The sequence below is a fragment of the Pelodiscus sinensis genome, unplaced genomic scaffold (assembly GCF_049634645.1).
Source record: "Pelodiscus sinensis isolate JC-2024 unplaced genomic scaffold, ASM4963464v1 ctg67, whole genome shotgun sequence".
NCBI classification, from domain to species: Eukaryota; Metazoa; Chordata; order Testudines; family Trionychidae; genus Pelodiscus; species Pelodiscus sinensis.
The window spans coordinates 152568-180237 of NW_027465935.1; the positions used below are offsets into that span (position 1 = coordinate 152568).

General features: G+C 54.2%; 1 protein-coding gene across 4 annotated transcripts; it reads right to left on the reverse strand.

The window, feature by feature from the left end:
• Positions 1-90: 90 nt before the first annotated feature.
• Positions 91-26338, reverse strand: LOC102444028 (uncharacterized). 4 transcript variants are annotated; one of them, XM_075917046.1, is made up of 16 exons: positions 26190-26323; positions 23773-23844; positions 23457-23639; positions 21581-21603; positions 19909-20027; positions 18541-18573; positions 14697-14773; positions 14005-14131; positions 12340-12456; positions 11514-12017; positions 9183-9296; positions 8381-8881; positions 5799-5912; positions 2433-2936; positions 1573-1686; positions 91-1243 (listed from the first exon to the last, which is right to left on the reverse strand). In XM_075917046.1, exons 1-16 carry the CDS (start codon positions 26250-26252, stop codon positions 651-653), a joined length of 3258 nt encoding a protein of 1085 aa, XP_075773161.1. In that variant the 5' UTR covers positions 26253-26323; the 3' UTR covers positions 91-650. The 4 variants fall into 4 exon arrangements, with proteins under 4 accessions (XP_075773161.1, XP_075773162.1, XP_075773163.1 ...); XM_075917047.1 differs by having other exon boundaries at positions 12340-12453; positions 26190-26320; XM_075917048.1 differs by lacking the exons at positions 1573-1686; positions 2433-2936 and having other exon boundaries at positions 26190-26338.
• Positions 26339-27670: the final 1332 nt, after the last annotated feature.

The window sequence follows — 27670 nt, forward strand, 5'->3', positions numbered from 1 at the left end:
AGATGGTTTATTAGATGATGAGCTTTCGTGGGCCAGACCCACTTGAAGTGGGTCTGGCCCACGAAAGCTCATCATCTAATAAACCATCTTGTTAGTCTTTAAAGTGCTACATTGTCCTGCATTTTGCTTCAACTACCCCAGACTAACACGGCTACATTTCTATCATCATTGAACTGTGTTATTTACACACATTTTAACATCATGACAATGGTTTGTCTAGACTAGGAAAAGTAGAGGCGATTAGGACAGGTTGAAGGAAAACATGCTCGCTAACCCGGACTAGGTACTTGGGCCACGTCAGGGCAGAAAACAGAGCTGCGGTTGAGTTGGCTAACTACAAAAAATGCTCATGGAGACAGAGCCAGGAAGGTTTTTACCACAATGTAGCTCACTGATATGATTCATGTTTTCCCCACCTAGATCTGATGTGCATTCCTTAAATGGGACTCGTATGCCAATGTCTCAAAACAAAGCAGTTGTTAGCAAAGGTCTTCAGGATTCACTCCAAAGAAAGGCTACGTGCAAAAGGAGACCTGGATAACTGACCGTGGGGAGCAGAGTCCACAATGACGTACATGGCACTAATAGCCTTAAAGGCCACACTTCAGAAGTACTAAAAATATTCAAGAAAAAATATATTTTTGCCACTCCTACACGAGGATTTTAAGGTGCTTATCTCCCTTATGGACTCGCTGATGATAAATAAGGTGCGACCCCTGATGGAAGCTTTTTCCGCACTCACGGCATTCGTAGGGTCTTTGTCCTGTATGGATCCTCTGATGTCGCCGCAGGTCGGAGCAGTAAACGAAAGTTTTCCCACACTCACATTCGTAGGGTCGCTCCCCCGTGTGGATCCTCTTGTGCCTACTAAGGTGTGAGCGCCGAATGAAGTTTTTCCCACACTCGCAGCATTCATAGGGTCTCTCTCCCGTGTGGATTCGCTCATGGTTAATAAGGTGAGAGCGACTCCTGAAGTTTTTCCCGCACTCAGGGCATGTGTGTTTCCTCTTTCCCAGGAAGATTCTCTGCTGGGCTGTGCTTTCCTGGAGGTCCTTGTGATTTTCCTCACACTTGATAGATTTATATACTTTTTCCCCTGGCTGGTTTTCCTGCTGTCTCTCTTCATAACTCCTAGACACATCCCCATGTATTCTTTGTGACAATGCCCCATGCGATTCCATGCGCTCAGGATCCTCCAGCTGTGGATTCTGCTCCTCATTCTCATTCACCTTTCCATCATCTCCTGAGATACACAAAGAGAGAAAACTCAGAAGCAAGAATGGGGGGGGGGGGGGGGAGAAAGGGCAGAGGAAATCAGGGTAGAGAGCTGGAGAGGTGGGGAAAATATCAGGAAATGAATGAAAAGAAGGGAGCAATTCTGTCTCTATATCCCATTCCAATGCTTTGAATAAGGGAGGTTGGGTAGGAAGCCATGAGCAATACCTGCCCTGAGGACATGACATGGTTTGGGGGATAATCCAGAACTCAGAGAGCTCGCAAGACCTTGGCAGGGAATCCCAGCTGTTTCTTTCAGGCACAGACAGCATCCAAGTTGGTTGAATGGCTCCTCACCTGTGTAGGTTCCTCTCAGGATCTCTCTTCCCTCCAGGCCCTGGAGATCGGAGACCCACAGCTCTTCCCCTCCTTCTAGCTGGGGCATCTCTTCAGGTCTGGACACTGGTAACCCTGCGCAGAGGAAAGAAAAAAACATGAGATTGTATGAAACCATGGAGCATTTCTAACAAGAGATCAGCCTTTTTTTTAACCCGTGCTCATTTTAAAGCACTGAAATTCTGGGGTAAGCTCTCCAGGGCTGTATCTAGACTGGCCAGTTTTTCCAGAAAAATCAGTCGCTTTTCCAGAAAAACTTGCCAGCTGTCTACACTGGCCGTTGAATTTCTGCAAAAGCACTGACTTCCTACTGTAAGAAATCAGTGCTTCTTGTGCAAATACTATTTTGCTCCCGTTCAGGCAAAAGTCCCTTTTATGCAAAGCTTTTGCGCAAAAGGGCCAGTGTAGACAGCTCAGATTTGTTTTCCGCAAAAAAGCTCCGATCTCGAAAATGGCGATCGAGACTTTTTTGCGGAAAAGCGCGTCTAGATTGGCACAGACGCTTTTCCGCAAAAAGTGCTTTTGAGGAAAAGCATCCGTGCCAATCTAGATGCTCTGTTCCGTTAAAAGCATTTCCGAAAAATCATGCCAATCTAGACGCAGCCAGAAGTTCTAAGATGCCAGACATTCTGCAGATAAGGGGATTAAGAATCCATCACTCTGTTGGTGCGCACGCAGCCAGACACTGCTGCTCAAAGGGGCTCCTAAAACCCAGGGAAAGTCACTCCATGTTACAGAAAGCCAAGCTGAACACGGTAAGAAATAGGAAGGCATGAGGACGACAAAGTGCGACCCCAGACGGAAACTTTTCCCGCACTCACAGCATTCATAGGGCCTTTGTCTTCTGTGGATCCTCTGATGTCGCCGCAGGTCGGAGCAGTAAATGAAGGCTTTGCCGCACTCACAACATTCATAGGGGCTCTCGTCCGTGTGCGTTTTCTGGTGTCTAAGGAGGTCTGAGCGCCGGGTGAAGTTTTTCTCACACTCGCAGCATTCGTAGGGTCGTTCTCCCGTGTGGATCCGCTGATGGTGAATTAGGTGTGAGCGTCTGCTGAAGTTTCTCCCACACTCTGAACATGTGTGTTTGCCCTTTCCTGTGAGGATAGTCTGCTGGGTTGTGTTTTCCGGGAGGTCCTTGTGATTTTCCTCACACTTGATGGATCTACCCACGTTCTCCCCTGGCTGGTTTCCTTGCAATCTCTCCTCACAACTCCTGGATACATCCCCCGTTGTTCTTGGTGACAATCCCCCATGTGGTTCCATGTGCTCAGCATCTTCCTGCTGTGGATTCTGCTCCTCGTTCTCATTCAACTTCCCATCATCCCCTGAGGCAGAGAGATAAACTGTATGATCCAAGGCCGTTTTCTGCAGCCACATTAGGACAGTGGCAGCCAGAAGCTAAAAAGCACCAAATCACATCCCGCATTCCCTCTAAATTATATCAAACCAATGTAATATAAGGCTGTTAAGAAGACACTCCTGCCCTGATAATACAGGCTATCCGCAGACAGACAGATCTTAAAATATTAAAAAAAATCTTGGTTTGATAGCATTCTATCGAGTAAGTCAGGGGTGGCCAACATACGGTTCAAGAGCCGCATGTGGCTGTTCTCCCCCAAAAGCGTGGCTCACGAAACCGCTCCTGCACCCCCCCCCCCCGACACACACAACCGCCTCCGCCTCCAGCTCCCTCCAACCCTCACTGGGGTGGCAATTCAAAATGGTGCCCAAAATGGCGGCTGTCAATGGGAGCCTGAGATGGCCAAAAAGCCTAAGCTTGTTGCTTAAAGGGGCAGCTTTTTTTTTTTTTTGCTTGACAATCCTGGTGAGGGCAGGGGGCTTTTCTTTTTGTCTTTTGCTTAACAATTCTGGGGGGTTTTCCTTTTTTTGCTTGACAGTTCTGGGGGGCTTTCTCTTTTTTTGCTCGACAGTTCTGGTGCGGGTCTTCGCATTTTTTCCGCCACTGCTTCAGCTCTATTTGTTAAACAGTTTGGCCACCCGTGGAGTAAGGAATCACTTAACTCTTGTGACTATGAAATCTCTACTTCTTTATCGTTTTGCCTTCATGGTCCCTACTTCTAGATTGTTTATCTGTCTAGTTTCTGTCGGATTCTTTGTTATTTTCTGTCTCTTCCATAATTACCATTGCAAAATTTAAATTAACTAAAGTGGTGGGCTATGATGGGTGAACACACAAAAACTATTTCACTAGGAGGGTGGTGAAGCACTGGAATCGGTTACCTAGGGAGATGGAATCTCCATCACTAGAGGTTTTTAAGTCTCGGCTTGATAAAGCCCTGACTGGGTTGATTTATTTGGGGTTGGTCCTGTCTTGGGCAGGGGGGTGGACTTGATGACCTTCTGAGGTCTCTTCCAGCTCTATGGCTGTGTCTAGACTACATGCCTCTGTTGGCAGAAGCATGTAGAATAGACAGATCGGCAGAGGGAAATGAAGCCGTGATTTAAATAATCGCGGCTTCATTTAAATTTAAATGGCTGCCCCGCTCTGCCGATCAGCTGTTTGTCGGCAGAGCGGGGCAGTCTAGACGTTCCCCTGTCGACAGAAATCGACTGCCCCGTTATGCCTCGTGGGATGAGGTTTACCGGGGCGGTCGACAAAAGGGTTTTCGGTCAACAGGGGAACGTCTAGACTGCCCCGCTCTGCCGACAAACAGCTGATCGGCAGAGTGGGGCAGCCATTTAAATTGAAATGAAGCCGCGATTATTTAAATCGCGGCTTCATTTCCCTCTGCCGATCTGTCTAATCTACATGCCTCTGCCGACAGAGGCATGTAGTCTAGACACAGCCAAAGATTCTATGATTATTTTGTAATGAGCTAGGATCATTAAAAATAGTGGCTTGTGGTATTTTGGTTAAGGTAAAGCCACGGAGCTCTCAAGTTAAACTATATACACTGGGGTCCAAAATGAACTTCTTTGAAACCTAAGTTCGGGACATAGTCCAAGATCAGACCGGCCAATTACATTGTGCAGGAGGAGTCTCTGACAACCAGATCCAGCATGGACACAAGCAAAAGTTCCTTAACGGGAGTGGTGGGTATTGTATGCTGAGTGTGTGTGTGTTCTGTTTTAGTCACTGTCAATTTAGAGAACAAGAGTGGCCAACCTATTCCAGACAAAAAGCCAAGATATCAGCGGATCCAACGCAAAAAGCAAAAAGAAATGCATTTAGAGGCTTTTTGGCCACATCAGGCTCCTGCTGGTTGACACCATCTTGAGGACATCATTTTTAATGTCCGCACCGGACAGCTCCCCTGCTCCGGAACAGAGAACTGGGAGGCGAGGCCGTTTTCAGAGGTGCGGAGGCAGCTTCACGAGCTGCGGGGGGAGGGGCTTCGCGAGCGCATGGAAGGGTACAACTGGGGTACCCTACAGTGTGCACATAAGAGAACCTAAATACAAAAGAAGAGAGGAAAACAGCATGGCTGTGTCTAGACTGGCCAGTTTTTCCAGAAAATCAGCCGCTTTTCCGGAAAAGCTTGCCAGCTGTCTACACTAGCCACTTGAATTTCCACAAGAGCACTGATGATCTCATGTAAGATTGTCAGTTTTTTTGCGGAAATACTATGCTGCTCCCGTTCGGGCAAAAGTCCTTTTGCGCAAAAGTTTTGTGCAAAAGGGCCAGTGTAGACAGCTCAGATTTGTTTTGCGCAAAAAAGCCCCGATGGTGAAAATGGCGATCGGGGCTTTTTTGCCCAAAAGCGTGTGTAGATTAGCATGGACGCTTTTCTGCAAAAAGTGCTTTTGCGGAAAAGCGTCCATGCCAATCTAGACGCTCTGTTCCGAAAATGCTTTTAATGGAAAACTTTTCCGTTAAAAGCATTTCCGGAAAATCATGCCAGTCTAGAGGTAGCCCAGAAGTGCTGGAAAATGGGGAAATATCAGGAAATTAATTTCCGCGAACTCTGCCTCCGACAGAAGAGAAGAGAGGATCAATTCCGTCTCCATCTCCCATCCCAACACTCAGAATAACGACACAAGCTAGGAAGGCAGCTATTGCGAAGTCGCTCAAGATGGGTAGAAAGTTGTGAGTGATATCTGCCCTGAGGACATGACACCTGCTGGAGGACAATCCGGAACTAAGAGAGCTCGCAAGGCCTCGGCAGGGAATCCCGGCTGTTTCCATCAGGCACAGACAGCATCGAGTGGGTCGAATGGCTCCTCACCTGTGCAGGTTCCTCTCAGGATCTCTCTTCCCTCCAAGCCCTGGAGAGCTGAGACCCACAGCTCTTCGCCACCTTCCAGCTGGGGCATCACTTCAGGTGTGGGCAGTGGTAACCCTGTTCAGAGCAAAGTAAACAAGGGTGAATTCATGGGGCTTTTCTCATGAGAGCATGGCCTTTTTTTAAACCTCTGTTCATTTTAAAACACCGAAATTCAGCAGCTACCTCTCTAGATGCTCTGAGGTGCATGACATTCTGTGTATAACCCTAACCCGCTCTACTGGTGAACGCACGGCCAGACATTCCCACTGAAAGGAGCTCCTAAAACCAGGGAAAGTCACTCCACATCATAGACAAAGGAATAACCTTGGAACTGCTTCCTACGGACAGAGACTCAACGGTAACGAAACAGCCAGAGGGAAACTGAGGCTGATGAGCATGGCTGGCAGGACTAAGCAGAGCAAGGAACTGGAAGCAATGGGGATATCAGAGCAGGTTAGATAGACATCTATCAGGGATGGTCTAGACAGTACTGGGTCTTGCCATGAGGACAGGGGACTGGACTCGATGACCTCTTAAGGTCTCTTCCAGTTCTAGTGTGCTAGGATTCTGTAGACATCTACCAGGGATGGTCTAGACAGTATTTGGTCCTGCCATGAGGGCAGGGGACTGTACTCGATGACCTCTCGAGGTCCATTCCAGTTCTAGTGTTCTAGGATTCTATAATAAAAGGACGTTTGCCCGAACGGGAGCAGCATAGTTTTTCCGGAAAAACACTGACAATTTTACAGTAGATCGTCATTGCTTTTCCGGAAAAGCAAGTGGCCAGTGTAGATAGCTGGCAAGTTATTCCGGAAAAGAGGCTGCTTTTCCGGAATAAGTGGCCCAGTGTAGACACAGCCATTATGTTTGCCCAGCCAAGACTGCCCCCGTCTCTCCATCACCAATTACTCACTCCCCCCAGGTAGCCACACCCCTTCCTTTATTCATACTCCTTCCCCTGGCCAAGTGCAAAGTGGCTAGGCCATGGCCTACGTGCCTGTCCTCAGGGACCACCCCCTGCTGGGCAGTGCACACAGGCACACACAGAGTCTCTGCAGAGTAGCATAGGGCAGTAGAGGTCACACACAGCACAACACGGCAATCAACACCTGCAAAACCAGAGTGGACCCAGGGCCACACAAGTGGACAACCCCCCACTACGTCACTGGCTGGCTCTTCCCGGCAAAGCTTTCCAGATCCTGCTTCCTGCTTGGCAGCCAGACAGATATGGCCTGCGGGCCATGGTTCGTCCCCTTCTGCTGCTCCCGTTCGGGCAAAAGTCCTTTTCCGGAAAAACTGTTCCGGAAAAGGGCCAGTGTAGACAGCCCAGTAGTCTTTTCTGCAAAAAAAGCCCCGATCGCGAAAATGACGATCGGGGCTTTTTTGCGGAAAAGCGCCTCTACATTGGCCATGGATGCTTTTCCGGAAAAAGTGCTTTTCTGGAAAAGCATCCTGCCAATGTAGACGTGCTTTTTCCCGAAATACTTATAACGGAAAACTGTTCCGTTTTAAGCATTTCCGGAAAAGGGTGCCAGTGTAGACGTAGCCAAAGAGAACAGACGAAGTCGAGCAGTAGGGGTTTCCCTGTGTGCCCCTCAAGAGGTCTAAGACTGTCTGTCCTGACTCCTATGTCCCCATCGTGCCCACGCTATGCTGGATCTCTGAGACGCAATAAACCCTCCCTATTCTACTGGCTGGCAGAGTCACATCTTGCTGCGACTGGGGGTGCAGGGTCGGGGGGTTCCCTGACGCACCGTCAGACAGCCCACGTCCCAGGCAGCCCGGTGAGCAGGGGCAGCGAGTCCCCGGCTCCTCCACTTCTGACCCTCCGTACCGACAGAATGAGCTCTTACAGTGCCTGGGACATGCTGTCCTGTCATCCCTGGTGCAGTCGGGGCGAGGAACAGGATGGGGTCGGAAGGCGTCTGGGGGGTTTCTCTGATTACAAATAAAGAGCAACTTTAGGGGAGAGGGATAGCTCAGTGGTTTGAGCATTGGCCTGCTAAACCCAGGGTTGTGAGTTCAATCCTTGCGGAGGCCGTTTAGGGTGTGTCTAGACTACAGGGTTTTGTCGACAAAAGTGGACTTTTGTCGACAAAACTATACCTGCATCCACACTGCCTTTGAGTTATGTTGACATAACGTCGACAAAATTCAGGAGTTTTGTCGACATATGTAAACCTCATTCTATGAGGAATAACGCCTTTTGTTGACAGAGTTCTGTCGATAGAAGCCATTACTGAATCTACACTGACCTTTGCGTCCACACTGTTATGTTGACAAAGCAACTTGCTTTGTTGACAGAACTGGCTGTAGTCTAGACGCTCTTTATCGACAGAAGCTTTGTCAACAGTATCTGTCGACAAAACTTCTGTCGACAAAACCTTGTAGTCTAGACGTACCCTTAGGGATTTGGGGCAAAAATTCATCAGGGATGGTACTTGGTCCTGCTGAGAAGGCAGGGGCCTGGACTCGTTGACCTTTCAAGGTCCCTTCCAGTTCTAGGAGATAGGCAATCTAATGGAAGCTTTTCTCACACTCACAGCATTCATAGGGTCTCTGACCCATATGGATCCTCTGATGTCGCCGCAGGTCGGAGCAGTAAATGAAGGCTTTGCCACACTCACAACATTCATAGGGGCTCTCGTCAGTGTGCGTTTTCTGGTGTCTAAGGAGGTCTGAGCGCCGGGTGAAGTTTTTCTCACACTCGCAGCATTCGTAGGGTCTCTCTCCCGTGTGGATCCGCTGATGGTGAATAAGGTGGGAGCGTCGATTGAAGTTTTTCCCGCACTCTAAGCAGATGTGTTTGCCCTTTCCTGTGAAGATACTCTGCTGGGCTGTGGTTTCCTGGAGGTGCTTGTAATTTTCCTCATACTTGGATTTATCCACGTTTTCCCCTGGCGGGTTTCCCTGCTGTCTCTCCTCACGACTCCTGGACACGTCTCCCTTAGGTCTTTGCAACAATCCCTCATCTGGCTCCATGTGCTCGGCACCGTCCTGCTGTGGATTTTGCTCCTCGTTCTCATTCATCTTCCTGTCATCTCCTGAGACATGGAGAGAGAAACCTCAGAAGCAGAAAAGGGCGGAGAAAACCAGGGTAGAGAGCTGGAGAGGTGAGGGAAATATCAGGAAACGGCTCAGAAGAGGGACCCCAACGCTCAGAATAAGGGAAGTTAGGTTGCCACATGTCGCTCAGGATAGGTCGGAAGCCATGACGCTACCTACCCGGAGGTCATAGGCTAGGGGACAATCCGGAACTCAGAGAGCTCGCAAGACCTTGGCAGGGAATCCCGACTGTTTCCTTCAGGCACAGACAGCATCCGAGTGGGTCGTATGGCTCCTCACCTGTGTAGGTTCCTCTCAGGATCTCTCTTCCCTCCGAGCCTTGGAGAGCTGATACCCACAACTCTTCGCCTCCTTCCAGCTGGGGCATCACTTCAGGTGTGGACAGTGGTAACCCTGCTCAGAGCAAAGTAAACAAGAGTGAATGCATGGGGCATTTCTCACGAGGACACGGCCTTATTTTAAACCTCCGTTCGTTTTAAAATACCGAAATTCGGCGGCTACCTCTCTGGATGCTCTGAGGTGCTGGATATTCTGCGTATAAGGGCATTAAATATCTACCGCTCTGCTGGCAAACACATAGCCAGACACTGCTGCTCAAAAGGGCTCTGAAAACCCAGGGGAAGTCACTCCACGTCACAGAAAGCCAAGAGGGAATCACCTTGGAACTGCTTTCTACTGACAGAGACCCAAGAGTAATGAAACAGTCAGAGGGAAACTGAGGCTGCCAAAAATGGCCGGCAGGACTAAGCAAAGCAAGGAATAGGAAGGAGTGGGGATATCATTGTGCATGGAACATCAGGGGGGTTAGATATCAGGAAAGCAGATGCTAAGCAGCTAAGGAATTATAGCAAGTCCGGCGTCATGGAAAGAAGTGTGAATGTCCCCCCAGTGTATGGTGATGGCTTCAGAGTGACAGACCCACCCAAACAAAGCGCTAGAACATCGCTGGACCCCGCCCGGACACTGAAGCAGGAACAAATAGACCCAGGGGGTGTGTCTAGACTACAGGGTTTTGTCGACAAAAGTGGACTTTTGTCGACAAAACTATACCTGCGTTCACACTGCCGCTGAGTTATGTTGACATAACGTCGACAAAACTCAGCAGTTTTGTCGACGTATGTAAACCTCATTCTACGAGGAATAACGCCTTTTGTTGACAGAGTTCTGTCGCCAGAAGGCATTATTGCATCTACACTGTCCTTTGCGTCCACACTGTTATGTCGACAAAGCGGCTTGCTTTGTCGACAGAACTGGATGTAGTCTAGATGCTCTTTGTCGACAGAAGCTTTGTCGACTGTATCTGTCGACAAAGCTTCTGTCGACAAAACCCTGTAGTCATACTGTCCCTGTAGTCATACGTACCCATACTGTCGACGAAGCTTCTGTCGACAAAGAGCGTCTAGACTACATCCAGTTCTGTCGACAAAGCAAGCCGCTTTGTCGACATAACAGTGTGGACACAAAGGACAGTGTAGATGCAATAACGCCTTCTATCGACAGAACTCTGTCAACAAAAGGCGTTATTCCTCGTAGAATGAGGTTTACGTATGTCGACAAAACTGCTGAGTTTTGTTGACGTTATGTCGATGTAACTCAAAGGCAGTGTGGACGCAGGTATAGTTTTGTCAACAAAAGTCCACTTTTGTCGACAAAACCCTGTAGTCTGGACACACCCAGGGAGTCCTTTATAGTATCTGTCTAAGCTCTTCTGAAAATCTTCCAAGGGTAGGGATTTCATAACCTCATTCCGAATCTCATCCCAGAGCTAAACCACCCTTGTCGTTCCAAGCTTTTCCTTCATATCTAACCTAAATTTCCTTGCTGCAGATTTAGACTGAGTGTGGTCTTTCCACCAGTTTTGCGACCGCATTATAATAGTGTCATCCAGATCTATTTCCCTACGAGAACAACAGGTGGGAATGTGTCAAAGGCTGTACTAGAATAAAAACACAATAAATCCACTGTAATTCCGTAGGCCAATAAATCTCTCAAAGTAGGAAGTCAGGTTGGTTTGGCATGATTTGTTCTTGACAAACCCATACTAACTATTCGTAACACAAGTATACTCCAGGTGCTTACAAAGTGTTTGTTTACCAATATGCTCCAGGTAGGGTCGGTCCTAACCAACGGGCGGCCCTGGGTGACCGCCCGGCTCGCCCGTAGGGTTACCAGATGGTTTAAAAAAAAATACCGGACAAAAATTTGTCAAGCAAATAAAACACAACAAAAGGTCGGGGAGTAACCAAGGCAATCTGAGGGGAGGATTTGGGAGATCAAGCCAAAATGTGGTCCCTAATACCAGCTCTGTCGGTGGCCTCTTGAAAATGGCGACCCCGGACGATCGTCCGGTTTGTCCACCCCTAACACCAGCTCTGGCTTCAGGTGTCAAACAAGGAGGACTCAGTGCAAAAGGAGAACTGGACAACTGGCCTGTGGCAGCGGAGGCCACAAGGACGTGAACGGCACTAACAGCTGAAAAAGCCGCATGTTGGAAGTAGCACAAATATTCAAGAAAAAAAATGAATGTTTTGCCAGCCCTAGACAAGGATTTTATGGTGGATTCTCTGACGATAAAGTGCGACCCCAGACGGAAGCTTTTCCCGCACTCACAGCAATCATACGGCCTTTGTCTTCGGTGGATCCTCTGATGTCGCCGCAGGTCGGAGCAGTAAATGAAGGCTTTGCCGCACTCACAACATTCATAGGGGCTCTCGTCCGTGTGGGTTTTCTGGTGTCTAAGGAGGTCTGAGCGCCGGGTGAAGTTTTTCTCACACTCGCAGCATTCGTAGGGTCTCTCTCCTGTGTGGATTCGCTGATGGTGAATAAGGTGCGAGCGTCTGCTGAAGTTTCTCCCACACTCTGAGCAGATGTGTTTGCCCTTTCTCATTTGGATTCTCTGCTGGACAGTGGTTTCCTGGAGGGCCGTGTGATTTTCCTCACACTTAACGGATTTACAGACTTTCTCGCCCAGCTGGTTTCCCTGCTGTGTCTCCTCACGACTTCTGGATACATCCCAATTTGTTCTTTGTGACAATCCCCCGGGCGATGCCAAGTGCTCAGTATTCTCCTGCTCTGGACTCTGCTCCTCGTTCTCATTCAACTTCCCGTCATCTCCTGAGACAGAGAGAGAGAAACCTCAGAAACAGGAACGGGGGAGAAGAAGGGCAGAGAAAACCACGGTAGAGAGGTGGGAGAAATATCAGGAGTGGAATGAGAAGAGATCAATTCCATCTCCACTCCAATGCTCAGAATAACACAGGTTAGGAAGGAACTATTGCTACACATCACTCAGGATAGGTTGGAAGCCATGAGCAATACACATGACATAGGTTGGAGGACAATCCAGAACTCAGAGAGCTAGCAAGACCGTGGCAGGGAATCCCAGCTGTTTCTTTCAGGCACAGACAGCATCCGAGTGGGTCGCATGGCTCCTCACCTGTGTAGGTTCCTCTCGGGATCTCTCTTCCCTCCGAGCCCTGGAGATCGGAGACCCACAGCTCTTCGCCTCCTTCCAGCTGGGGCGTCACTTCCGGTGTGGACAGTGGTAACCCTGCTTGGAGCAAAGTAAACAAGAGTGAATGCACGGGGCATTTCTCATGAGGACACGGCATTTTTGAACCCCTCCTCATTTTAAAGCACTGAAATTTTGGGGTGAGCTCTCCAGGTGCTCTAAGGTGCCGGATGTTTTGCCGATGCCTGTGACCTGGGAACTGGTAGGCAGGGGGGAAGAAAGTCTCCCCAGGGGCCAACCGGCTGCATCGTGTTGAAGCAAGGAAAGGGGTGGAGGTCAAATGACCGTTTTGCCGAAGGAGGAGAGGCAACATGTCTGTCTGAGGGGTCCTGGAAGAGGGGCAGTCTTCTGGTTGGAGTCTCAGAGGGAAGGGTCGTGTCCTGCCGCTCTGGGTCCCTCCAAGATGGACTTTCCGAAACGTTCCTGATTTCTGTTCCCTGTTTCCCCAGGTATCCCATCCAGGTGCCAAAGCCGAGCAGGCTCACTCTGTGATTCAGCATTTTAGAATCCTAGAGCTGGAAGAGACCTCAGGAGTCATCAAGTCCATCAGCACGTGGCCACCTTGCACGTGGACAACCGTAAACAAATTGTGTCGTGGGCCACGCAGAGAGCCCCAACGGGCCAGAGGTTGCCCACCACTGAAAGTCACTTCTGGGTGTTCTTTTAATTCCTGAATCTTTAACAGCTACGAGGAAGGACTAAAACAAACCCATGCTTGGGTTGCGTCCCGCAGACTGGAATGCCACCATAGATCTCACGCAGAGAGTCAGCTGTCGCTGTAAGTGGACGGCGGGAAAATGAGTGGGAGCAACTTTGCACAGCTGTGACCGTGACTCGAAGAGAGGTGCTGGTGAACCTTGAAGGACCAAGGTTGCCTCCTGACAGTGCCGTGTCACCAGCTGCCGTAGGTCGCATTAAGAAGGTGACATGGACTTTAAGGGCACATATAAATCACGTTTTTTTTTTTAAAAAGAGGATATGCAAATTCTGCGTGCATTTGCATATCTTCTTCCAATCTCGCTTTCAAAAGAGGATTTTTCAAAAGTGAAAGTAGTCTGGACACGGTCTTTTCGGGAAAAAAAAACCTTTTTCGAAAAAACCGCATCAACCTCCTTTTTTTTAAGAAAGAGCGTTTTTTTTTTTTTGAAAAAGGGGAAAAAAACCCACATCCAGACGGCTTTCACTTTCGAAAGATGCTCATCACCTAAGAAACCATCTGGTTAGTCTTTAAAGTGCTACATAGTCCTGTTTTTTGTTTCCTCTTTCGAAAGTGAAATGGGAAGAAGATTTGCAAATACCCACGGAATTTGCATATCCTCTTTCGCCAACAGAACCTAGCCTAGACCCGTGTTTCTTCAACTTGTTAAGACAGAGGAACACCAAACAATATATTTTTTTTATGAGGAACACCAACGACTTTTTGTTGAGCCAAAAAAAAAAAGTCGCCTGTCCCTTTAAAGGCGGCCATTTTTAACTAGTGTTCTCCGTGGCACACCGGTGTGCCACGGAACACAGTTTAAGAAACACTAGTCTAGACATAGCCTAACTCGTCATCTCCCCTTTTAGTAACCGAGGGGCAGGAATCCTTACCCAGCGAGGTCACGTTCTCGTAGTTCTCCTGCATGATGTCCCAGTAGACAGCTCTCTGAGAGGGGTCCAGCAAAGCCCACTCTTCCTTGGTGAAATACACGGCCACCTCCTCGAAGGCCACCAGCCTCTGAAAGAGCAAGAGCGCCCCATTCAGCCCCTGCTGCCCCAGCCATAACCCACATCCCATTCCGAAGACACTGGAGGAGGGGAGAGAGACCCGTGCATCCCACCCAGGAAGCAGTGGAGAGCAATATATTCTCATGCTAAACTTGATGACCTCCAGAGGTCTCCTCCAGCCCTAGGGTTCTACGATTCGATGCTTCCCACATCTACAAGCAAGAGGCTGGTGCTGGAGATTGAGAATCCGGATGTGTGGGGCAGCCCCCTTCGTATCTCATAGGAGCCTCCGGTTCGTAGGTTCTGGCTTGAGCACTGGCTGCCAGGGAATTTCTGCTGCTCCGTCTGAGAAGCGTGGTGTTTCCTGTCCCATAAATAGGGCGTTTTCCTTCCTCGTGTGCCCGGCGTCTGTTCCTTTAGAATCCGAGCTCAGGTTAAACAAGCTTTTCTTCCCCCTGCGGGTTTCCTGCCCGCTCCCACCTCCAGACAAAAGTCTTGGGAAGTTCCCGCCTCTCTGTGTTTACTACCCCAATCAGGCCAGAGGGGATCACCAACTTCGCTCTCTCAGTCCCTACCTGTGCAGCTGTTTCCCTTCTCCATCCCCGGGGAGGCTGGTCCCAGCCGGAGCAAGGCGTGGAAGTGGCGCCACAGCCTGTCGGGGAATCGGAGAGATTTCAGAACCAGCTTTAGTTACTTTCCCAGCACACAGGGCTGCTAGATGGTTTAACCGAACATCTTTCCCACCCCTCCACTCCCAAAAAAAACACGGGAAAAAAATTCTGTTGAGAAAAAAAAGGAAGAGACCAAAGTTGAGGGAAAAAAAAAGGACCCTAAGAGCTATTAAGCAAAAACCAAACCAAAAAAAAAAAAACCAGCATGGCCCCTTTAAGAAATGCTTTTGAGGCATTTTGGTCCTAACAGGCTGCCAGCAGAACTAGGTAAGCACCTGGGATTTTTGCCTCCTGGCCGGGAAAAAAAATCAGAAAATACCGGACATTTTCGATGTCTGGTATTTTCTGGATTTTTTTTTACCAGACAGGAGGTGAAAATACTGGACTGTCCGGGTCAATACCGGACACCTGGCAACCCTACCAGCACGTCCCACCTCTGGCCCGTAGGACTTGCGACGTGATGGGTTCCGTGGGAAGCGTCGCAAGTGGGGGGTCGTAACGTGAACCCGCATTTACGATAGGCGCCGGGCACTGTCGTAAATGTGGACCGAGGATGTAAGTCAGGGGTTTCCAGCCCCTTCCGCATTTCCAAATTGGTTGTAAGTGCGGGGGATCGCAACTCGGGTGGTCGCAAGTCAAAGGTCTCCTCTACAGGCAAAACACCCCGTTGTTGCGTTGCCGGACAGCCCTGACCCTTCCCCCCAGAGGTACACCCACCGAAAGCCTGTCAAACCCGGCCTGGCCCCCGAGGGCAACACGTTGCCCCCGCAGGGTGTGATCTAGGCAGAGGGACAGACGAGGCAAAATCTACAAAAACAGTGACTGGATCGGAGCAGATCTGGGAGCTTGTAGCTTCTCTCTCCGCTTTTCTCCTATTTCTCTCTCCCTTCCCTCTGCCGGAGGGACTTGTTGAGGAAAAAAAAGAAAGCAAAAAAAAAAAAAAAAAACCCAGCATGGCCCCTTTAAGATCCATCGGATCATGGATGTTTCACTATCCTAAGCGTTCATGCCACTTTGGAGTTTCGTCCTCATCTCTACTGACCCCTGGTGGAGGGTTCAGTCTCTCTGGCCAGGAGAAAACCCGGCCAGGACAAAACCCAGCTAGGAAAGGGGCCGGTGTGCACAGCTGTAAGCTGCCTGAGTTCACAGCTGGGATCCTGAAGGAAGGAAAAGATTTTCGAGGGGCACCTGGTGTCTGTTCCCCTATGCTTCCAGGCTCTGTTTTTCCCTGTTTTTGCAACACTCCTGCCCGTTTTCCTTATGATGCCGGACCAGAGGTGTTGCTGGATGAGGGACGTCTGGATTAGGGAGGTTCAACCGCTTCCCAGTCATAGCCAATAGGGATATACAGGCAGTCCCCGACTTACGCGGATCCGACTTCTGTCGGATCCGCAGTTACGAACGGGGCTCCCCCGGAGGACACGGACTGCGGGACCTCGCGGTCCTGCCGCCCGTGTACTCCGGGGCTTTCTCCGCGTCTCCCTGGTCTGCAGAAAATGTTGGTCTGCCAGGGAGACGGGGAGCAAAGCCGCAGAGGACCCAGGTGGCGGGACCGCGGTGCGTCTCAGTCCGCCGCCCGCGTCTTCCTGGTCTGCTGGGGTGGGGTGGGGGGGCGCAGCTAGTACCCCCCCCCCCCCAGCAGACTAGGCTTTTCTCCAGACGCCTGTGACAGAGCAGCTGGGGCGCTGCCGGTTGGTTCCGCAGCGCCGCTCTGGGCGCTACTGGACCAACCCGGCAGCACCCCAGCTGCTCTGCCCCAGGTCCTGATTCAGCCGCTGCTGGTCAGTTTCAGCAGCGGCTGAATCAGGACGCCTGGGGCAGAGCAGCTGGGGTGCTGCTGGGTTGGTCCAGTAGCGCCGAGGAGCGAGGAGCGGTACTACTGGAGCAACCCAGCAGCACCCCAGCTGCTCTGCCCCAGGCATCCCCAAGTCAGCTTCTGCTGAAACTGACCAGCGCTGACTACAGGAAGCCCGAGGCAGAGTTGCTCTGCCCCGGGCTTCCCGGAATCAGCTGCTGATCAGTTTCAGCAGCAGCTGACTTGGGGACGCTTGGGGTTCTTAAGTTGATTCTGTATGTAAGTCAGAACTGGCGGTCAGTTTCAGCAGCGGCTGAATCTGGACGCCAGTTCCGACTTACATACAGATTCAACTTAAGAACCAACCTACAGTCCCTATCTTGTACGTAACCCGGGGACTGCCTGTCCCATCATGAATTTCTCAAGCTCTGACATGAGACCTTATCAGCGGTGTCCTGATCCGAAGCAAAGACGCCTTCTCCCGCTCCCTTGCCTCTTTTAAACGTCAAGATTAACTGTTCTCTGGCAGCCTCGAGACATACGTCTCCAAGCAATACAGCCTCCGCCTTGAGCCTCGGTTGAGTCTTACTTTCCCAGAAAACGGACGGGATTGCCCTTGGGACGGAAGAATCCCAAGCATTGTTACAGGCTGGGGACCAACCAGCTAAGTAGCAGTTCAGCAGAAAAGGACCTGGGGGTGACAGTGGATGAGAAGTTGGAGATGAGTCAACAGGGTGCCCTTGTAGCCAAGAAGGCGAACGGCATATTAGGTTGCGTTAGGAGGAGAATTGCCGGCAGATCCAGAGAAGTGATTTTTCCCCGTTAGTCGGCTCTGGGGAGGCCACATCTGGAGTATTACGTCCAGTTCTGGGCCCCTCGTTACAGAAAGGACGTGGACGCATTGGAGAGGGTCCAACGGAGGGCGACCAAAATGATTCGGGGGCTGGAGCGCATGACCTATGAGGCGAGGCTGAGAGATTTGGGCTTGTTCAGTCTACAGAAGAGAAGAGTGAGGGGGGATTTGAGAGCAACCGTCAACTCCTTGAAGGGAGGAAGAAGCGAGGCTATTCTCTGTGGCAGAACAAGGAGCGATGGTCTCAAGTTGCAGTGGGAGAGGTCTAGGTTGGAGATGAGGAAGAACGATTTCCCGAGGCGGGCGGGGAAGCCCTGGGATGGGTTCCCTAGGGAGGGGATGGAATCTCCAACCCTAGAGGTTTTGAAGACCCGGCTTGACGCCTCGGGGCAGTTGCTACACTTCAAAGGCGGCGGTGCCCTTATTGGCTTATCGAACAGTCAGCGCAAATCGCTCAACGTTATTGAGCCAAAAAAAAAAAAAAAAGTCGCCTGTCCCTTTAAGGGGAATTGTGTTATTCTCCTTGGAACACCTCCACCTGTTTACGTCTCGGCCGGACAAAGCCCTGGCTGGGTTGATTGAGTTAGGATTGGTCCTGCCTTGGGCAGGGGGCTGGATCTGATGACCTCCTGAGGTCTCTTCCCTCCCTGGGATTGGACAATTAAAACAAGATCACCATTGAGAAAAGTGAGCCGCTCCCGTCTCACTCAAAATGACCCTATGTGCAATCGAGGGCTCTTCCTGTACGCAGCCAGTCTGGTCCCGGGAGCCCAACCCTATTTCTCATTCATTCCAGGTCGACTCCAGGCTCCGCCCCCGCCTCCAGGCTCCACCCCCGCCTCCAGGCTCCGCCCCCACCTCGGTCCTCGGCTGCCCCCATGTGCCTCGTTCGATCATTCCCGGTAGTGCGAGGCTGTTTCACTTTGTCCTATGCTCGTGCGCCCCCTTCAGGACGTCTTTGACTCCCCATCCAATGCGGCCAGAGGTGTGAATGAGGCTGATGAGGCCGGAGGTGTGAATGAGGCGATCTCCCTGCTTCCCGGGGGAGAACATGGCTATTGGCGTGACACCTCCACACAGCCCATCAGAGACCAACGTACCTGGGTCGCCCCCCAGCTCCAGCCGCAGCATCTCTGGGGGAAGGAGAGGACGGGAGAGGTGAGAATTCGGGTTCGTGGGGCTGTGCTCAGTGCTTATGGCAGTCACTGCTCTGAACTAGGAGCTGGGGACACAACCCGAGGGTGGTAACTCAGTCGCTGGCAGGCAGCCCCACGGGTGTTCCCAGGGGGGAGGGCGACTCCCTCGGCTGGGCTGTGAGATCGCTAGATTCCCGACTCCTCCCGAGGGAGAGCGTCAGACAAACTAGAGGGGACAGACTCCCGAATGCCCCCTCGCCTCCACCCCAGGCGCCCCCTCGCCTCCCTGCCAGGTGCCACTCGCCTCCCCACCCAGGCGCCCGCTCGCCTCCCCCCCCACGGGCCCGCTTGATTCCCCCCCAGACGCCCACTCGCCTCCCTGCCAGACACTCACTCGCCTCTCTCCCCAGGCACCTGCTCCCCTTCCCGCCAGATGCCCGCTCGCCTCCCCAGCCAGACACCCGCTCGCCTCCCCCGCCAGACGCCCGCTCGCCTCCCCCGCCAGACGCCCGCTCGCCTCCCCCGTAGACGCCCACTCGCCTCCCCAGCCAGACGCCCACTCGCCTCCCCAGCCAGACGCCCGCTCGCCTCCCCCGTAGACGCCCGCTCGCCTCCCCAGCCACACGCCCGCTCGCCTCCCCCGTAGACGCCCACTCGCCTCCCCCGCCAGACGCCCGCTCGCCTCCCCCGCCAGACGCCCGCTCGCCTCCCCCGTAGACGCCCGCTCGCCTCCCCAGCCAGACGCCCGCTCGCCTTCCCCGTAGACTCCCGCTCGCCTTCCCCGCCAGACGCCCGCTCGCCTCCCCCGCCAGACGCCCGCTCGCCTCCCCCGCCAGACGCCCGCTCGCCTCCCCCGCCAGACGCCCGCTCGCCTCCCCCGCCAGACGCCCGCTCGCCTCCCCCACCAGACGCCCGCTCGCCTTCCCCGTAGACTCCCGCTCGCCTCCCCGTCAGATGCCTGCTCATCTCCCCAGCCAGACGCCCGCTCACCTCCCCCGTAGACACCCGCTCGCCTCCCCAGCCAGACGCCCGCTCGCCTCCCCAGCCAGACGCCCGCTCGCCTCCCCCCAGACGCCCGCTCGCCTCCCCCGTAGATGCCCACTTGCCTCCCCGTCAGACGCCCGCTTGCCTCCCCCGACGTCTGCTTGATTTCTCCCCAGATGCCCACTTGCTTCTCCCCCCGGCCCCCTCTCTCCTGCCCCCAGACGTCTACTCAATTTCCCCCCCAGACGCCCGCTTCGCTTCTCCCCCAGACGCCCACTCGCCTTCCCTCCAGACGCCCGCTCGATTTTCCCCCCAAACACCCGCTCCGCTCCTCCTACGCCTGCTTGCCTTTGAATCCCAGCAGCACCTCCTGCAGGACAGCACTTTTCAGACAGAAATCACGGAGTCTCCTCTCCAGCTCCGCAAAGGCCGGCTCCGGTTGCCGAGACGGCCTCTCGTCCTTCCGGCTAAGGAAAGGAGGAGGGGTGAGAAACAGGCTCCACCCCCGATCGCCTGGATGAGAGCACGTAGCCGAAGATGATCGCTGTTCGGACAAGTCCCCTCCCCTCCGCCCTGTGTTCTCCATGGGCTGAGAAAGACGGGACGTGAGGACTAACGGAGACAGGTCGGGAGCGTTCTCTGGGACACTTTTGGTACAGGAAACACACTTTTGAGTTACTATTACTCGTTAAATCCTTAATTGTCACAATCAGTACTACATAGCCTCCCTTTGTAGCTCTCCTCTGGTCTTCTCTCCCTAGAGCAGTGTTAAACTTTTCAAGACCGAGGAACACCAAATAATTTTTTTTATGAGGAACACCAAGGACTTTTTTGTGAGCGGAAGAAAAAAAAAGGTCAGGGGAAAATTATTGAGCAGAAAAAAAAAAAGTCACCTGCCCCTTTAAAAGCGGCCATTTTGAACTCTGTTGTTCTCCGTGGAACACCTCTGACTGCCTCGCGGCACACGGATGTGCCACAGAACACAGTTTAAGAAACACTGCCCTAGAGGGAAAAGTTCAGAAAAAGGCAACAAAAATGATTTGAGGGTTTGGAACGGGTCCCATAGGAAGAGAGATTAAAAGGACGGGGACTTTTCAGCTTAGAGGAAACTAAGGGGGGGATAGGATAGAGATCTGTAAAATCAGGACAGGTGTGGAAAAGTTATTGACTTGTTCCCACAACATAAGAAGGAGGGCTCACCCAATGAAATGAATAGGAGGTTTCAAACAAACCAAAGGCAGTTTTTCTTCACACAGCGCACAGCCAACCTGTGGAACTCCTCGCCACAGGATGTGGTGAAGGCCAGGATTTCAACCAGGGTTCAAAAAGGAGCTAGCTAAACAAGCAGGTTTCAGAGGAACAAAAGGACGCTTTTCTGCATGCAGTGCACAGTCAACCTGTGGAACTCCTCGCCGGAGGATGTGGTGAAGGCTAGGACTTGAACAGGGTTCAAAAAAGAGCTAGATACATGGTGGTGAAGTCCATCAATGGCCATTAGCTGAGGAATGGTGTCCTTAACCTCTGTTTGTTTGGAAATGGGGGACAGGAGAGGGATCGCGTGTGGATTCCATTAAAAGAGGCAGCAAGGAGGGGTGCTGCATGGAGCTCAGTGTCACCTGGGAACTCCCTCACTGACCCCAGGCTCCATGTAATTCTGCCGCATTGAAACACCGCAGGGAGCACAGAGCCCCCCATTGGCCCCGTGCTTCCTGCAACGCTTTCGCCTTTGAACTGTAGCAACAGCCCCGGGGCAGTTGCTACACTTCAAAGGCGGCAGCGCCCTTATTGGCTTATCGAACAGTCGGCGCAAATCGCTCAAAGTTATTGAGCCAAAAAAAAAAAAAAAAAGTCGCCTGTGCCTTTAAGGGGAATTGCGTTATTCTCCTTGGAACACCTCCGCCCGCCTCGCGCCACACTGGAACACACCGACTCTTCGATGAGCTACTTAATCGAAATTTGACGTCCCTGGCCTAAAGCGTTACCGAGCAGGAAGAGGCGAGAAATGGAGTCAGGAACTTACCCGTTCCCGGTGCTTCCAGCACCCTGAGAGGAAGAAAAAAGATGCAATCAGAAGGGATGCCCAGGCGGTCTTCGCTGGAGTTTTGGGTGTTTGATCCCCTGCTCGGACGCTGCGACTGGGGAAAGTTTCTGCCCAGGCCTTTTACCGGAAGGAAAAACGCATCGGCCTAGAGGGTGAAATTCCCATGACGAGGGCCGCCTGCCCCGTTAAACCCCTCTCTCTGGCTTTCATTCGGGGCGTTGGGGCACCATGCAGTGGACTTTTGTCGACAAAACTATACCTGCGTCCACACTGCCTTTGAGTTATGTCGACATAACGTCCACAGCACTCAGCAGTTTTGTCGACGTATGTAAACCTCATTCTACGAGGAATAACGCCTTTTATCGACAGAGTTCTGTCGACAGAAGGCATTATTGCATCTACACTGTCCTTTGCGTCCACACTGTAATGTCGACAAAGCAGCTTGCTTTGTCAGCAGAACTGGATGTAGTCTAGACGCTCTTTGTCAACAGAAGCTTTGTCGACTGTATCTGTTGACAAAACTTCTGTTGACAAAACCCTGTAGTCTAGACATACCCTAGACTACAGGGTTTTGTCGACAAAAGTGGACTTTTGTCGACAAAACTACACCTGCGTCCACACTGCCTTTGAGTTATGTCGACATAACGTCGACAAAACTCAGAAGTTTTGTCGACGTATGTAAACCTCATTCGACAAGGAATAACGCCTTTTATCGACAGAGTTCCGTCGACAGAAGGCGTTATTGTATCTACACTGTCCTTTGCATCCACACTGTTATGTCGACAAAGCGGCTTGCTTTGTCGACAGAACAGGATGGAGTCTAGACGCTCTTTGTCGACAGAAGATTTGTCGACAGAACTGGATGTCGTCTAGACGCTTTGTCAACAGAACTGGATGTAGTCTAGACGCTCTTTGTCGACAGAAGATTTGTCGACAGAACTGGATGTCGTCTAGACGCTTTGTCAACAGAACTGGATGTAGTCTAGACTCTCTTTGTTGACAGAAGACTTGTCGACAGTATCTGTCGACAAAACCCTGTAGTCTAGACATACCCTAGGGGTGGAGGGGCACTGTCATAGGCCACTCCGGGGTCTACCCTCCCACACACCTTTGGGAAGTCCCTTATCCTGTCTTCCTGATGCAGTAGCCTGGTCCATCTGTGGGGCAGCCTGTATTGGTCGTCCAGTCGCTCCCAGGACTTAACCCACACCACCTTGTGTTGTCCAGGTGAATACGCTATCCCAGGGTTTCTCAACCTGTGGGTCGGGACCCAAATATGGGTCCCCATTTCATTTCAAAAGGGTCGCCACGTGTTTCCCCAGGGGGCTCTGCCTTTCCTCGTCCCTCGCCCCCCCGGTTTTGAATTGCCTTGGGTCACCAAGTCTTCCTCAATTGTCCAACGGGGTCCTCCTCTGGAAAAGGTTGGGAACCGCTGCTCTACCCACTAGGCCACCCCAGAGCTAAGTCTACCCAGGTGCGATTGGTGCCCCCGCCTCCACGGCGGTCAGTGGGGTGACGTCATCAGCGGGCACCGTTGAAGACGACGGCAGCCACGGGCCACCCCTGAGTCTACCCCACCTCCCCTGCCTTTGATGGGTTCTGTAGCCTGTGTTGGTTGGACACCCTGAAGGTTGGGAGGTGGCGCAGTCTCGGCATTGGCCTAGGGGTTAGGGCATTGACCTGGGCACCCCAAGGTTGTGGGTTCGAGCTGCGCACAGCGGGGGGCATTGACACGGACTGGGTGATACCGGTCTGCCCCCTCTGTGCCTCGCTTTCCCTTGTCACCCGCTCCTCCTTTGGCCAAGTGCTTCGGGGTCTGAGACGGAGACGCTCCTACAACGATCAAGGCAGTGACCTGCGGCCGCGGGCCCGTCTCCTCCGGCCAGGTTGGACTGCAGGCGGCCGCATCCCTCCTCCGCACGACGGCGCGCTCCAGCGCCTCCAGCCGGCACAGCAGCAGCTGCTCCTGCGCCTCCAGAAACGCCCGCAGCTCGTTCCACGCCCAGGTCAGCGCCCGCCTCTCGGCCGCCGTCTCTTTCTGCAAGCACAGGGAGCGGGCCCGTCAGGCCAGGGCGGGTGGCTCACCAGAACGCGGGATCTCTCGCAGTGGGGAAAATGGGGGTCCAGCTTTGGGGGAGGGGGAGGCGGGGGGGTCGGCTGCCGGTACCTACCAGCAGCTCCTCCGCAGCGTCGGCTGCTTCTCTCTCTCGCCGCGGCGGGGCCCGGGGCTGGCCCGGCGCCTCCTGGAGGAAGCGAAGGGAGAGGGTTACCAACTAGCACCCTGCCCGAAAGATGCCGGAGCACAGGTCCCGTTTTCCAGGTCGAGTTCGGCCTCCCCCCCCCGAGAGGCGCCAGGGCAAAGGGGAGCAGGCAGTATCCCCCCCCCCCCGGGGAAGTGATGGGGAGGCAGCCGGATCCCCTCGTCCGAGCGGCCCCCAGATGTACCCACATCCTGAATGTGGCACTTTGGGCATTCCTCCACCCCCCGGCTGCACCCCCAGAGCTCCCCAAGGGCTGGACCCCCCCACCTTCCCCACTCCCAAAGCTCCCCAAGGCTGGGCCTCCCATATTCCCCGCTCCCAGAGCTCCCCAAGGCTGGACCCCCCCCATCTTCCCAGCCCCCAAAGCTCCCCAAGGCTGGACCCCCCACATTCCCCGCTCCCAGAGCTCCCCAAGGCTGGACCCCCCCCATCTTCCCAGCCCCCAAAGCTCCCCAAGGCTGGGCCTCCCATATTCCCCGCTCCCAGAGCTCCCCAAGGCTGGACCCCCCCATCTTCCCAGCCCCCAAAGCTCCCCAAGGCTGGACCCCCCATATTCCCCACTCCCAGAGCTCCCCAAGGCTGGACCCCCCCATCTTCCCAGCCCCCAAAGCTCCCCAAGGCTGGACCCCCCCACCTTCCCCACTCCCAAAGCTCCCCAAGGCTGGGCCTCCCATATTCCCCGCTCCCAGAGCTCCCCAAGGCTGGACCCCCCCATCTTCCCAGCCCCCAAAGCTCCCCAAGGCTGGACCCCCCATATTCCCCGCTCCCAGAGCTCCCCAAGGCTGGACCCCCCATATTCCCCGCTCCCAGAGCTCCCCAAGGCTGGACCCCCCCACCTTCCCCACTCCCAAAGCTCCCCAAGGCTGGGCCTCCCATATTCCCCGCTCCCAGAGCTCCCCAAGGCTGGACCCCCCCATCTTCCCAGCCCCCAAAGCTCCCCAAGGCTGGACCCCCCACATTCCCCGCTCCCAGAGCTCCCCAAGGCTGGACCCCCCCCATCTTCCCAGCCCCCAAAGCTCCCCAAGGCTGGACCCCCCATATTCCCCACTCCCAGAGCTCCCCAAGGCTGGACCCCCCCCATCTTCCCAGCCCCCAAAGCTCCCCAAGGCTGGACCCCCCACATTCCCCGCTCCCAGAGCTCCCCAAGGCTGGACCCCCCCATCTTCCCAGCCCCCAAAGCTCCCCAAGGCTGGACCCCCCATATTCCCCGCTCCCAGAGCTCCCCAAGGCTGGACCCCCCCATCTTCCCAGCCCCCAAAGCTCCCCAAGGCTGGACCCCCCACATTCCCCGCTCCCAGAGCTCCCCAAGGGCTGGACCCCCCCACCTTCCCCACTCCCAAAGCTCCCCAAGGCTGGACCCCCCCATCTTCCCAGCCCCCAAAGCTCCCCAAGGCTGGACCCCCCACATTCCCCGCTCCCAGAGCTCCCCAAGGCTGGACCCCCCCCATCTTCCCAGCCCCCAAAGCTCCCCAAGGCTGGACCCCCCATATTCCCCACTCCCAGAGCTCCCCAAGGCTGGACCCCCCACATTCCCCGCTCCCAGAGCTCCCCAAGGCTGGACCCCCCCCATCTTCCCAGCCCCCAAAGCTCCCCAAGGCTGGACCCCCCATATTCCCCGCTCCCAGAGCTCCCCAAGGCTGGACCCCCCCATCTTCCCAGCCCCCAAAGCTCTCCAAGGCTGGGCCTCCCATCTTTCCCGGCCCCAAAGCTCCCCAAGGCTGGACCCCCCACCTTCCCGGCCCGCAAAGCACCCCAAGGCTTGACCCCCCACCATCCCGGCCCCCAAAGCTCCTCAAGGCTGAACTCCACACGCTGCACCCCCAAAGCTCCCCAAGGCTGGACCCCCCCCACCTTCCTGGCCCCCAAAGCTCCCCAAAGCTGGACCCCCCCATCTTCCCCACCCCCAGAGCTCCTCAAGGCTGACCCCCACCCCACACTGCACCCCCAAACCTCCTCAAGGCTGGACCCCCATCTTCCCCATCCCCAAAGCTCCCCAAGGCTGACCCCCCCATCCCACACTGCACCCTCAAAGGTCCCCAAGGCTGGACCCTCCACCTTCCCTGCCCCCAGAGCTCCCCAAAGCTGACCCCCCACCCCACACTGCACCCCAAGAACTCCTCAAGGCTGACTCCCGCCCCACACAGCACCCCCAAAGGTCCCCAAGGCTGGACCCCCACCCCAGTGCACCCCAAAGCTCCCCAAGGGGTTTGCCCCCCACCCCGCCATCAGGGCTGAGCCCCACACCGCGACACGCCCCGCCCCGCCCCAGCCGCGCCCCCCACCCGCCCCGCTCCCGGGCCCAGCCTGCGCTCAGCCCCCCGGCCCACCGCGCTGCCCCGCCGGCCCCAGGCCCGCAGCCGCCTCCGCGCCGGGCTCCCGGCCCCGGCCATGGCTCCGCCGCGCACACCGGGAGGGGGGGGGCCGGAAGGGGCGGCCGCTCCCCGGGCCTGGCCCTGCCCCGCCGGGCCGCTGCGCCTGGCGCCGGCCGGGGAGATCGGGCCGAGCGCTTCGTGCGCCCTGGCTCCCGCTGCGCGCTCCTGGAGATCGGGCCGAGCGCTTCGTGCGCCCTGGCTCCCGCTGCGCGCTCCGGCCGGGATGCGCTGCAGGGGCGGGGCTGGGGGGCAGGATCGGGGTGTCCTGGGGGACTGGGGGGGGCAGGAGAGGAGGGGGGGGAAACGAGCCAGAAATCCGGGGAGAAGAGCCGGTGCAAAGGGGCTGGTCCCCCTCAAATAGGAACCCCCCCCAATGCTCCCTGGTACGGCGTGACCGCCAACGCAGCGGGTTTCCCGTGGCCGAATCCGCGCCCGTAGAGGCGTGGGACGCCGGAGCTGGAATCCCGCGCCCGGACGGGCTCGCCTTGTCTCCAAAAAGCGAAAAGCGCCACCCCAAAACGATTCGGGGGTCGAAACGGGAAGAGCGACGAAAAAGACTCTTCGAAAAGAGCAGGCGGAGGGAGTAGGAGCGGGGTCCACAAAATCAGGACGAGGGGGGGAAAAGCGAAGGAGGGCACGTGACCGACTTCTTCCCCCCATCGAAGAATGAGGGGCCACCCCGTGAAATGAAGAGGCAGGTGGTTTCAAACAGACCAAAGGACGGTTTTCGTCACGCGGCGCACCGTTAACCGGTGGAACTCCTCGCCAGAGGAGGCGGTGGAGGAATGAAATGAACCGGCAGCAGGTTTCAGACAAACCAAGGGACGTTTTTCTTCACTCGGTGCGCTGTCAACCTGTGGAACTCCTCGCCGCAGGATGCAGCGACGGATAGGACTTGAACAGGGTTCAAAAAAGAGCGCGAGAGATTCATGGAGGTTAGGTGGCTATTAGCCAGGCTATTAGCCAGGAAGGGTGTCCCTCGCCTCTGTTTGTCTAGACATGGGTGACAGGGGAGGGATGACGTGAGGATTAACTGTTGTGATCCCTCCCTCTGGGGTATCTGGTATTGACCACTGTCGGCAGACAGGATACTGGGCTGGACGGATCTTTGGTCTGACCCAGTACGGCCGTTTTAACGATACGCCCCCACAATTAGAATAATACAGTCAGGGGAGTGCATGCTCTTAAACCACAGGTGCCTTGTCCCGTTTTGCCTCGGGATATCGGAGTGCCGCATAATCAAACCGTCAATCTGTGGCGACTGCTAGGGACCCCCTCGCCATGCTCCCATGTATTCGCAACTGGAACATTTCCTCCGCTTCTCGGCTAGCTTCTCAGGCACGGCCGTTGGGCTGACTGGTCTGTAGCAGTGGTTCTTAAACTTTTTAAAACCGAGCAACATCAAACAATATTTATTTATTTTTTTGTTGAGCAAA